This window comes from Diadema setosum, chromosome 13 (genome assembly GCF_964275005.1).
Source record: "Diadema setosum chromosome 13, eeDiaSeto1, whole genome shotgun sequence".
NCBI lineage: Eukaryota > Metazoa > Echinodermata > Echinoidea > Diadematoida > Diadematidae > Diadema > Diadema setosum.
In genome coordinates this window covers 33,615,319-33,627,912 of record NC_092697.1, presented here as the reverse complement: position 1 = coordinate 33,627,912, position 12,594 = coordinate 33,615,319, and the positions used below count along the sequence as shown (strand labels likewise).

The following is a 12,594-nucleotide window of genomic DNA, read 5'->3' as shown; positions in this document are numbered from 1 at the left end:
CCATTTCCTAGGCAGCAAACTGCCGATGTTACTTAGCTGTTTCCGTGCAATAAAAAAGTATGACAAGTTGGTACAATATCTTAGTTCGGTGTTTTCTTTGTACCACAAAATGAATAGGAAGTCCTGAAGGAAGATTTGATGACCATTGTCAATATGACATAGTCGAAACATGCGAATCTTTTTGCCAGAATTAATGTGGCTCGACAACTCAAGCTCCTCCATCAGCAGATCATCTCAGATTACCATTCGCGACTCGTCAGGAGATGGCAGCAAACTTCCTCATTTCGATATTGTTCATCTAGAAGGATAACGCAAGGAGCCTTGAAGTGGAAATTCAATGTCCTGTTAAAGCTGGGTATTGAATATCCTGGTATAGAAGTACATCGAAGTACACTGGAAAAGAAATACGAAAATTCTGTCGATTATTTATTTTCAAAGAGCTAGGGCCCTGGTGAACAAGAACAGTACATTATAAAGGATACAATTGTGATTATAAATAAAAAGAATGACAAACAAAGCGTGAGCCGTTTTAATCAACCTCTCTCAGACACCCCCCCCCCCCAAAAAAAAAAAAAAAAAAAAATCAGACCGAAAGCGGAATGAATCGGGGCCACAGGTAATGACGTCATACTGACGACGATCCGTGGCCCCAGCTCTCGGCGAGCAGTGTAGTATTGAATGTGCAATGGACATCTCAACTGAGATACCCTTTCTCAGAGAGGAGATTCTTATTGGTATTATGATCATTTTCTTTTTTCATGACGATGTTAGTGTTTGATGTAATAATTGTATTATTTTGCTAATAATTGTATCATTTATCTATAAAGTGTTGAAGGCTGAAACAACCTGCTGAAAATTAGTCGTGTCATGGGATAGTGCGCACTGCAATAGTAGGTGCTGGTCCTTCCACCATGTCCCTGTAGGATGCAGTCAGGGTTTATGCACAAAAATGCTGATATCCCATCATTTTACCAGTAAGCCTTTTAAAACAGTTCGAAATATATTCTTTGTTAGCCAAGTATAAAATGGTGTGGTTTTCTAGAATGTTTCTACTTAGTATAAACGATATACATAGTACGCAAATACCTGTAAACTTTATATTACATGAAGGGTGTCCTTTTGTTGTAGGATATAATTATGGAAGAATAAACGATTACATAGTCTTAGTGTAACCCTTAAACGTAAATACTGTTTCGAAACCGTAGTTTAAAACTCGCCTTTCTTACAATCTATGAAATTTGTAACCTTCATATTTTATGCAAAGAATTGTTCTAATGTATAGATTGAAAAAAAAAAACCAAACTTCGTCCTGTGTGCTCATTGAAGGTTGCATTTAGGCAAACATGCATTGGATTAAGTTTTCTTGCAGTGGCAATACATGCGTTATTCTGATTCTGTTTTGTGTTCAGAATATGGAGATTGTCCGACGCCGACGAAACATGAAGGATAATGTAATGAAAAAATGCTTGCACTGAGAAAATTCATTAAACAGAACAAGAAAATTTAATATACTTACTGTGCAAGAGAGAGTTTTTAACTACAGCCTCACCTCTTGGGCTGCATGTTCTTTTATGTATGTATGTTTATTATGAATGAACGTTAACGCTAGTCTAGTTTGCAGCGGACCTGTTTAGTCATGTAGACACTGCTGTCTGGCTCCAAGCTTAGCGCCCTGGAGCTTTTTGAGCGAGGTCAATGTAATTTGCGTGTTAGCAGAATTGATAGCATGTATTTCTCACAGATTCCTCGCACTATTGGATGAGTACGTGCTGATCCACCTCTCAAAGGTCAATGCTAGATATTCGCAAACTTACTTTAGGCTTCCTTTTCATAACATCTTTATGAAATAATTGTATGCATACGTGTATTTGATTGTATTGCGGTGGCCCGGTGATCCGGCTCCATAAAACTGATTTTTAGCCACCAAATTAATATCCAAAAACTCCATTTACGGTGACTTTTGTGAGTCGATCGGGCAGCAAAATTCGAAACGAAATTCCATATATCCTCTTATTTCGGGTCACTACATTTTCTTTTTTCTGGCCACCAAAAATTTCAAGTTCAAAGATTCAAGTGGCAGAGGAAATGTTTATATCGAGCCCTGACACGTGCATTAAAGATCGATAAAGCAAGTCATCGTATGATACATCACGATTACAACACTTGAATTCATTCAAGTATGTCTGGTTTTTACAAATAATAATTATTTACATATTTCATTGCCAGTGAAGTTCGTATTATGCCCTATAAAATGTAATATTGTAACAATATTGTCGTGAAAGAACGACTGAAAAAAAAAATACTTCAGCAAAGATCTCTTCAGTGTCAATACTTTAAATGACGAAACGGTCACAGGTTTGGGTCACAGTTTCTTTATCCTGATGTGTACATGTAATGTGTTATGCACCTTAAAGTTTGAGGAGTATTTCATCTGGTTCTTTAAGACGGTTTGCTTGTATTGATGTCCATTGTTTTAATAATTAACTCTCGTGAAGAGACGCGGAGTTCTGTTTACGCCAAGGGTACTGACATTACTAGGTATATTAATAATTTGTCGTACAGAGGTTTGACACGATCGTTAACTTTATATTTATACAGGTGGTTCACAAGGCAATCTTTTTAGAAAATTATCTTAGATTAGCCAGTGTGATTAGTTTTAGGGCAAAAAAAATGGTCTTGATTGCTAATGTATATCAATAATACTCTTGAAGGGATCGAATAGTTTTGGTCGAGACCAGAATTATAACATTTTTTGGTGAAATTATGAGAAACCTCATTATGAAAAATAGAAGAGCATGTAATTTCAAGGATTCAACGTTAAGTTGATGAAAATTGGTCTTGAAATGGCTGGAATATCAACAAAAAAAAAACCGATTCTGTTAAAATTGACAGGCCACGCCTTTTTTTTTAGGATCTCTTTGTTTACCTTGTTTCTGGATATCTCGGTCATTTCAAAACCGATTTTCATCAAATAAACTTTATAATAATTTTCCTTGGAATTGTATGCTCTAAAACATTTCATAGAGTGATTTCTGAATATCTCGCAAAATGTTGCAAGCTAAATCCTCACCTCAACCAGTACTGTACAGTCCCTTTAAGAGTTTAAAGGGATAACTTAATCCAGTACAGAAGTAGATTAAGATATGATGAAAATGGTGGAAGTTAATAGACATGTTTTTGATAATACAATACAGGTATAAAAATGCTATCAGGGCCATAACCTCTGGTAGGATTAATTGCGCACATTGTAATCCTAGAAATATTTTTCGGCTGAAACTGTTTCCGTCATTGTCTCCACACCGAGACGTGTGTAAATAAGTACGCAATGCTTAAAGCTGAATCAAATGAAGTATCAAAAGTTTGTTTAGTAAATATTTGTGGCTGAATCTGTTTGCTGAATTGTCTCCACACCGAGCCCTGTGAGCAGTTAGTGTACAATGCCTTAATAGCTGAATAAATATGAAATGTGTTTGTTTTCCCGTACGTTGTCTTTGTAATCGTGATCAGTCGAATTCATTGAAAGTAACGAAGAGGATAAATAGAGAGACCGAGTGTTGCTGATGACACGAGACTTAAACCACCAATATCGCAGAGCGGTCAAGGTATATTAGTGGTCGACTCATCCAGCAGCCTTTGCGAGCATTTCCATTTGGGCTTGCTGCAACGAGGGACCTCAAGTAGGCAGCAATAAGTGGTCATTACAACTGTCTCTCTGGATGGACCAGCCCTCTTTTTTATTTTATACGGAAAATCAAATTAACGATAACATTGCTAACGATTTAATTTTTTTTTTTAACATGTGTCATTCTAATGTAAGAAGCATTTCGACAAAAAATTGACCCATTATCATCTCTTTCTCTTTTTTTTTTTTTTTTTTTTGAAAACTGCAGATTTCATTCCTCAGCAGTCGGTTTAACTAAAACATGACGTACTCTCGTTTCCAATCTTTAAAAAATACCAAAGTTTGATGTCATTACAAACCAGTAACATCATCCTTTCAAAAGTTATCAGGACTAAAAGTTAAGAGCGTGAAAGGATTTTCAAGAAATGAAAAGGGGCCTCTAAGACGTACCAGATCTCACTACTCTGAAAAAAGGCTGCAGAAAAAAACTTCTAAAAACACACTTTCCCAAGTTTTGTGATATATAATTATGTTTATACAGGTGTATAACCCTGCATCACAAAACCAACAGAAAGTCGTCAGATATGGATTTTTTTTATTAAAGGGCAGATTCTGAAAGAGCAGACTGTAAGCTTTAAAATGATGTATAAATCAATTAAAATTGGCATCACTAACCTATCTTAATACTGAAAAGAAAGCACACACTTTGGGAAAGTATGAACTGAGAAAAGAGGCACTGAAGTACTGGGTCTTTTCAAGCGCTTAATCTTTACCAAGCCGTGCTAGCTGTGTGATGAAAGGGACAAAACACAGGATGTAAACCACTTTTAAAGAAACAGCAATGAAGGGATTATCAGATTTAGCTGAAATTGAGCATGCTCTATCAACACATTCTGTCCATGATAAATGCCAACTTTCAAAACAATAGCAGTATCCTTCAAAAAGTTATTAGACTTGAAATGAAAAGTGTGCAAAGGATTGCAAAAAAGGAAAAGGGGCCTCCAAGACATACCTGGGGGCATTTCATAAATTTGTCCAACAATTTTGTCGGACGTATTTGCTTCCAGCCAATCAGATGCAAGGATTTTGGTAGTTTGTAACAGTTTGTCAGAAGAAATACTTGACAAAATGCTACATGAAATGCCCCCTAATCTCCCCCCCCCAAAAAAAAAAAGAAAGGTTGTAGAAAAACTGCTGAAAACACACTTTCCCATTCATTTTATGTTCCAAAACTTTGGAACAATGTAGAATGAGAATACCTCTTTCCGAAAATATGAAAAACTCAAGATTGACTTTATAGTTGACCTGTTTTACCTCTTTTGAGTCCTCACGTAAAATGAATGGGTTCCATTTTTTGTTCGTTTTGTGATACACGGTCACAAATGATACAAATGATTCTTAAGGCTGACTCTATGACGGAAGTGGATGGTGTTTTGTTTCTACTTTGTTTTCTCTTTGTTGTGTGTGTGTGTGTGTGTGTGTGTGTGTGTTTGCTTGTGCACGCATGCTTGTTCAGGTGCACTTGCGTGCGAGTGCTGTGTGCATGTGTAAGTGACTGATTGGGTTTGATTTTTTTTTCTAAGTACCTACTCCTCAAGCATCTGCTTATCTGTTGGTTACCCCGCACATAATTTTAAATATCAAGTGTGAATATGACGTACTGTAGATTGATTCAAACCCTTTCTGTGTCATGAAATATCATTTAAAGTCTGTATACACTGAACTTTTAATCTTTGTTTCTATTCATTGACTTCTAGATGTATGCTACGAATGTGATGTGTGTGGAAATTCATAAATGAAATGAAATGAAAAATGGAAAAGTAAGACAAGGTATCAGATTGTGATTTTCCCAAAGGCTTACAAAAGCTAATATATGAGCTAGTTGCACACTAATACTATACAATGTATGAATACGAAAAATCTTAAATTTGTCTTTAGATTCCTCAATTTTATTTCGATAGATCATTTTATACATATATCACTTACTATGCAAATGTTCATTGGTGACATTTTGTTTTTAAGCAGTACCAAAATGATCAAATTGCTAAGAATGTATTTCACGTTGAAGATTTACTCAAAATAGCCTCTACATAGTCATCTTTCTTGTGTCACCTGTATAAACTCCCCTTGAAAATTCATATTGTGGACCATGACGATTATGTTTCCATCTTGATAGGATGATTGATAATTGTCAAACAATGACTTTATCGTCCTTTCGTGTCAATCAAAAGGTCCAATATGTCTACCCATGACTATACCGTCTATTATATATATATGTATATATATGTATATATATATATATATATATATATATATATATATTTATATACATATATTCCGTCGATATAAAAGTTAAATGAGAAGGGAAGAAAACATTAAAGGAAGATCGCTGGACTGTCAGTAATTGCACGTATCCTCCCAATGCCATCTCGGCATGCAGTACTGGTAAGTTAGAGGGGAATTCCGAACCAGTCAAAAACTGATCTGTAAAGATATAAAGATAAAAGTAAAATTTTACAAGAACAACATGATGAAAATTTGATCGGGGATTTTTTTTTTTTTTTTTTTTTTTTTTTTTTTTTTTAGCCAAACACTTCTAGGGTAGCTGAAATGAATAGATTATAAAAAATAAGTGAACAGATCATGGTATAATCTCGAAATTTCCAATTAATTGTGAAAAAAAAAGATACTGAGGCAAATTTAATTTTCCGGCAATGAAAGTATTAAATTTTTTCTGGCTGAATAACTTCAAATAATGATCAGTCAGATGAATAAGGATTTGAGGCAGGGTTTAACTGTTTTTGAGCAAACACACTGGAAGGTATTCCCGCTAATAGCAGCTTGTGCATGGAACACAAATACGCGAAATATCTTTCGCTATTCTAGTGATGAAGTTTCATTTAACAATATGTGAAATGTCAAGTGAACTCCTCTATATTGTGACTGATAAGCTGATTGAAAAGGACTTGTATACACAAGTGTATACACAAACAAACAAAGAAACCGACAAACCTTTGTACCTGCCAAGAGATGATGGTAAATAGAAAAAAACGTGCGCATTACAATTCCATGCAATGAACCGTGTTTCATTAATACTTCAGATTAATGTGCCTTTGCTGTATACATGGCACTGTATAATCATTATCAGTAATATTGTGAAAGGATTGATAAATGTTCTCTGCCCCAATGATTCCAGGAGTAGGCCTGTTTGTGTTTATTTATTTTTGTTATATACTTCTTTGATGATAGATCAATGTAAGTGTATGGGTTCTATGACATTCGCCCCTGCGAGAATTGCTCCCATGTTTTATCTGCACGCTCAGCCAAACATTCTACCCCACAAACGTAAGTCTAACTTTATTCCTGAACCTAACGGCTGGGTTCACATAGAAGTATACTATTTTGATATACGGCGCACGTTTTCGAGGGCACGCGATTAGCTTGAATCGAACAAAAGGATTTCCTAATACCGGGTCACATAAGAGGGCACTATTCGAAAATGCCGTATAGTTGCGTATAGTATAGTATAGTATAGAGGGAATCGTGCTTGTTCGATTTTCGTGCAGCGTATACCATCCCGTTCGGGTGCGGCAGCTGGTGTTCTGAATGTATGTCTTAGTATAAATAAGGTAAGTTACAAATTAAAGTATTTCTTGGTACTCATTTTAATTATTATTAAAATAATTTGAAAATAATGTGGAAATAATTATTTAATTGAATAAAATATTGTTTATAATACACATTATTTCTTTATTATTTCACCTTTGCCATAAATTCACAGAGCTGGGATGGGGGAGTAGAATTAAGCTACCCCCCCCCCCCACCATGAAAAAATTACGTCATCTAGAGGGGTCCGGGAGGCCGTCTACGTAAACTCCGAAAACCCCTCCCTTTAAGGATGGGGCACTCATCACAACCTCTCAAGGGTGTACAGCTCTGTCATCCTGAGATTTCCTCGACGACCGAATCCGAACGATAACGTCAGTAATGCGTCTGTGTCGTTGTATGGCAACGACATCTCGCCATTTGAAAAAGACAAATTTCAGATATTTTATAGTCTATAATATGACAAGCATAAAAACGAAATGCAACATCCATTATGGTGAATGGTATGTTATTGAAACAAAAAGAAAGTATCAAATTTCTCATAATATATCTAAATAAAAATAAGAAATGGAACACGCATATGCAATATATGTATCTGATAAACGTGTATTGTAATGTTGGTATACTCCATCAGCAATGATTAATCCACAGGGGAGTGGGGGTTCTACACTGGCCCACGGACTACATAAGCTTAAGTGTATTGTCCCTAAGGACATGCTATATATTCCCTTGATATTATCGTACTGTTCATATTGCACATTCATGAGCAACTTCAAAAAGTCATGATAGTATATCACTTCTGCAAAAAACAACAACAAAACAGTACGATATGCACCAACTCAAATTATCGATACCATTCAGATCCTTTATTCGCAGAAATAAAAAGACTCAAGGTAAATGAGACAATTTTGTGTGTGTGTGTGTGTGTGCAAGACTCACTCTTTATGTTTCGGTTTAAATGGTCAGTTGCCATCCTCTTTTTTCTCATTATTACAAATAAAGAAGGATATACATTCTTATCTCGCAAGACAAATTTCATTCATATAATCCTAAAACGGTGATGGCTCTCAAGTCTATCAAACACACTAGACCGATATTTGGAACTTTCTTCCTTGTGAAAGTCGAAGTTTAAAGTCCATGTACTCTTTTAGGAAAACCTTTACAAAAATGTTGTTCTCCAATGGATATCAGTTATTTCATTGTCATTGTTAGTGTTTTATACATAAAATTCTTTCGTGGCATAGCGCCGCGTATTTAATCTATTAAGTAATCATGTAACCGTCCATGAATTTATTTACTGTTCACATGTACCTCGGTGAGAAAATTATTTTGTCATGCCTTGCTGATCAGCGATCCAGGTGAATATACTTTGTGCAAACCTTAAGTGAAAGCAGACAAACCTCTTATTTCCCTTTCTCCTTTCAACTAACCTATCTCTATCGTATGCAAGTTATCCCTCCCTCCTGATTTCTATACATTATGTGCATATACCATATACGGGGACTGCTTGCAATCAAGCCACGCTTATGCTGCAGCCCCACTGCATTTTTGTATTGCTGATACGGTTTGCTGTACATTGTGTAAAAGCAATGACAAAAAAAAAAGGTATGCAACAAATATACACGTATATGTGCATGGACAATGTTAATACAAGAACCAGTAAATCAAATCATATCAATTCAAATTTCATAAAGAACAACGTTTGCAATTTTTAAGTGTAGTTCCACTTGTTCATTTCGGCTCCAATAAAGCAAGTAAATTCGAAAAAAAAACAACATAGCGGCAGAAATTCCACTTGATAAACACAATTTCATGTTCTTAAAAAAGCGGTTTCTTACAAATCTACTCAGAATATTTTTGGTACACCATGAAGATAAATATTATGCACAATTTTTGTACACAGGTATGCTGCAATATCCAATAGTAATCTCATGCCCATTAGCAAGTGATTATCGTTATTACAAAGAAAAAATGACATCCACACCATCCTCGTCACTGAATCACTGAATCAAAAGTCACAAAATGTAACAAAATGAGCCTTACAAGTTTAACGCAAAAATCAGTGTAACAGGACGAAAAAAGCAGTCACAAACATCAATTTTCAATAATGTGTATGTCCTTCTCGTGCCTGGACACGTTATCTCTTACGCAGTATATGCTCCGGACAAGCTGTCTGGCGTAGTGAGTCCATTCCTCCTGCAGAGCTTGGATCAACGTTGGTTGTTTAAAAATGTTGTCCATTCAGTGGCTATTTTGCATGGTGGAAAGTGCTTTTATGTGGGACTTTTGATTCAGTGACCAAGATGCTGTGCATGTCAAGTTCTTCTTTGTTATGAAGACATTCACTTGTCTATGTGCATGTGATTAGTAAGGGGCATTGTAGCACACCTGTGTACAAAAGTTGTTTATTTCTAGGGGGTGAATTTTTGTGTGCGGCCTTTGACAGAAGTGGGTACTTTCTTTTGCTGTCCAGTATATATTTGTTCATATACTGTGCGTAGTATAAAAACCATGATGATGTAGTCTTGACTTTGTAGAAAAATTTATTAGGTCAATGCCGCTTTTATTTGGCGGGATATTATCCAGACCAAATATATGTATATATATATATATATATATATATATATATATATATATATATATATAAGATACAGTTATGCCGTCTTACGTCATTATGTTAGGTTCAGGCAATCTTATCGAACAGTGAGGAAGTTCAACCTAACATGAAACTTCTACTCTTTTGTTCGTGTGGTTTTAATCTATTGTTTTTATCTATCTATAGCTATTGGATATTGCTGAAGTAATGATGCTAGTTTTTTTTTTTCTTTTACCATGCATCAAAATGGAACTGCAGCTGAACTTACTGACCTTGGCTTATTATGTAGGCGTGTAGGTAAACAAATACGGGGCTACTACGAAGAAAAGACAAATCGGTGATATTTTTCGATGTCAGTCTATACACGACTGTAATGACATGATGGTTACTAGCAGGAGGAAGTGGTAAAGAAAAATCTACAAATGAATTTGTTTTCTCCCATAAGAGATAGCAAGCAGAGAATAATCGAGTTCAATAGTATTGAGTAAACACTGTCTTAAGATGTTTGCAGTTTAGACCCTATGTGTAGAATAGACTAATTCCAGCTTCCAACGGAGGCAAGTTAATTTACCATCATAACGGTGTGCCCTTTGAACGGGCGTCTTGGGATTAAAACATCATTGGTTGCTTGCTCTTATCACCGTAAAACACACTGATAAGCTACCACAGAGTGTTATACTGACCGATGAACCAGGAAATTAAAGTACAAAATTATCCACCTGGCCAGGAGTTACATGAGACAGCACAAGAAATGCAGGAATGACAGAGAAGACTAACATTTTCATATGTGCGTGATCCTTTTCTTTCGGTCACATGAGGTAATTCTTACTGTGGAGAAAGTACAGTATTCCGGGCAGAACGTAGAGTCATTGGATGGGTCACGAGAATGGAGCTACGATCCCGAATACTAGCACTTCGATGTGCAATCATCATCGCCATGAACATGGCAGTCTGTGGTAAGTTTTGTGGCGTTAAGTTGGCACTGTGCGCTAGGGATAGCGTAATATCAAATTGTCATGTTGACTCGTTTTGTGAGGATGGATTAGAGCTGAAGGCAACGAGTGTCAAAATCACAGGAAAAATCAAAACGGAAGCAATGGTAAATGAAATACAACATGGTTATGTTTAATGTTTGTGCGTATAGGCATTTTAAATGTATGTCATTTTTTGATAGTATGTAAATTATGAGTAACATGATAAATATAAATTAAATGTACGTCATTCTTTGATAGTATGTTAGATTATGAGTAACATGATAAATTATATGAATTAAGCATCTAAGAACCAATGAAGTATTGTCTACGATCTGCACAAAAGGTAGTGTTTAGCCAGCCATGCACTTGTCTCCGACATTTGTGTTATCTATAGATTGACAAAGATGTTGAATGGCTTATCACATACATTGTGATTTAGCACATCTGCAAAATACTTTATCTAATCCTCCCTTTAATACAGATTTAGACATTAGACAAATGAAGTCCAAACTGTCGAAATTCGCTGCGTACAACAAGCTATGTGAGAAGGGCTGTAAAATGAATAGATTCTTGTCTCGACAAAATCCTTACTGTCCTAACATCCTGATTGTGCACGGGATTGTTGTTAATATTGAATTTCATGAGGATGACGTCGTCATTGAGCCTGACATATTCGATTTCTGATTTTAAAGATAAATCAATAATCAATATGACTCTCAACATTTTTTTACAAGTTCTTATCTTAATCAGCTTGTTGATACCACAGGAATGAAAGGAATTTTGATCATCGGAAAAAAAAACACAATGACGTGTGTATTCAAAACGAAAGGGAAAATGGTATACCTGAAGAAATCAGCTGTCGCTCAGATTTATGTTTTGTTCATAATATATGAGTGGATATACCCTTTGTTACTTTTGTTTTCAGATGAAGGGTGCTTATTATCAATGTGCAATATAAACTCAATCTAATCTAACAAATTGATTCCATTCTAACCTTGGGCTTTATCCTTTATAAGAGGACAAGAAAAAAAAACATAATTGTTTCTCAGAAATAAATTGACACTTTAATCAAATTTCAGTATATTGCAATCACGGCAATTTATTCTGTGACCCTTTGTGCAGTGTATGTCATAATACATTACCTGTGTTAATAATTTAGTTCACGTGAGGCGTAATAGGATGGGAAAATCATATCCTAAATCAGAGCTCGTCGGTTTGCTTATTTTTGTGTTGTTGTTTGTTTATTTTTTGTTAACCTATGCAAGTGTTCAAGGACAGACGTTATCTAATACAGATAATGAAGAATTGTATCATGCGGAACAATCGAATGGAAGATATAGGATTCAGCGTCGCGTCCGTAATATTTATTCTTGATGATATCAGTGTAAACTAGAATGACTATTATTTATCGCTATGCAAAGGTAGGACAAACTTTGATAAATACCCCACGGAGCTTTTACTGCAAATACTATTCACATTTACATTACAACATTAATCCGGTTGGGCATAGCTAATGGTGGATATTATATCATATATTTTTTCCAAGATACGAGGGATACTTTTGGATATATTTATGGCTATATAGGGCGGCTATTGCACAAGGTCAGTAAATATGGCAGGGATAATTTTGTGCAGGGCACATTTAGTAGACGTTCCAGTCAAACTTTTCATAACTTATGACGATCCAAAGTGTGTATGACATAATTCCAAGTACAAACAAAACAAGGCCCACGAGACCGACACATAGGCCTCGAGCTGTAATGTCGAACTCATGTACAATGTAAATACAATGTAAA

At 35.6% G+C, this 12,594-nt stretch overlaps 1 protein-coding gene across 1 annotated transcript in view; it reads left to right on the top strand.

Annotated features, from left to right (window-relative positions):
- Positions 1–10,710: 10,710 nt before the first annotated feature.
- The window catches only part of LOC140236606 (uncharacterized), an 89,314-nt gene continuing 87,430 nt past the window's right edge, over positions 10,711–12,594 (top strand). The window contains 1 exon segment of the mRNA XM_072316529.1: positions 10,711–10,780. Coding sequence (XP_072172630.1) covers positions 10,711–10,780 — 70 coding nt within the window.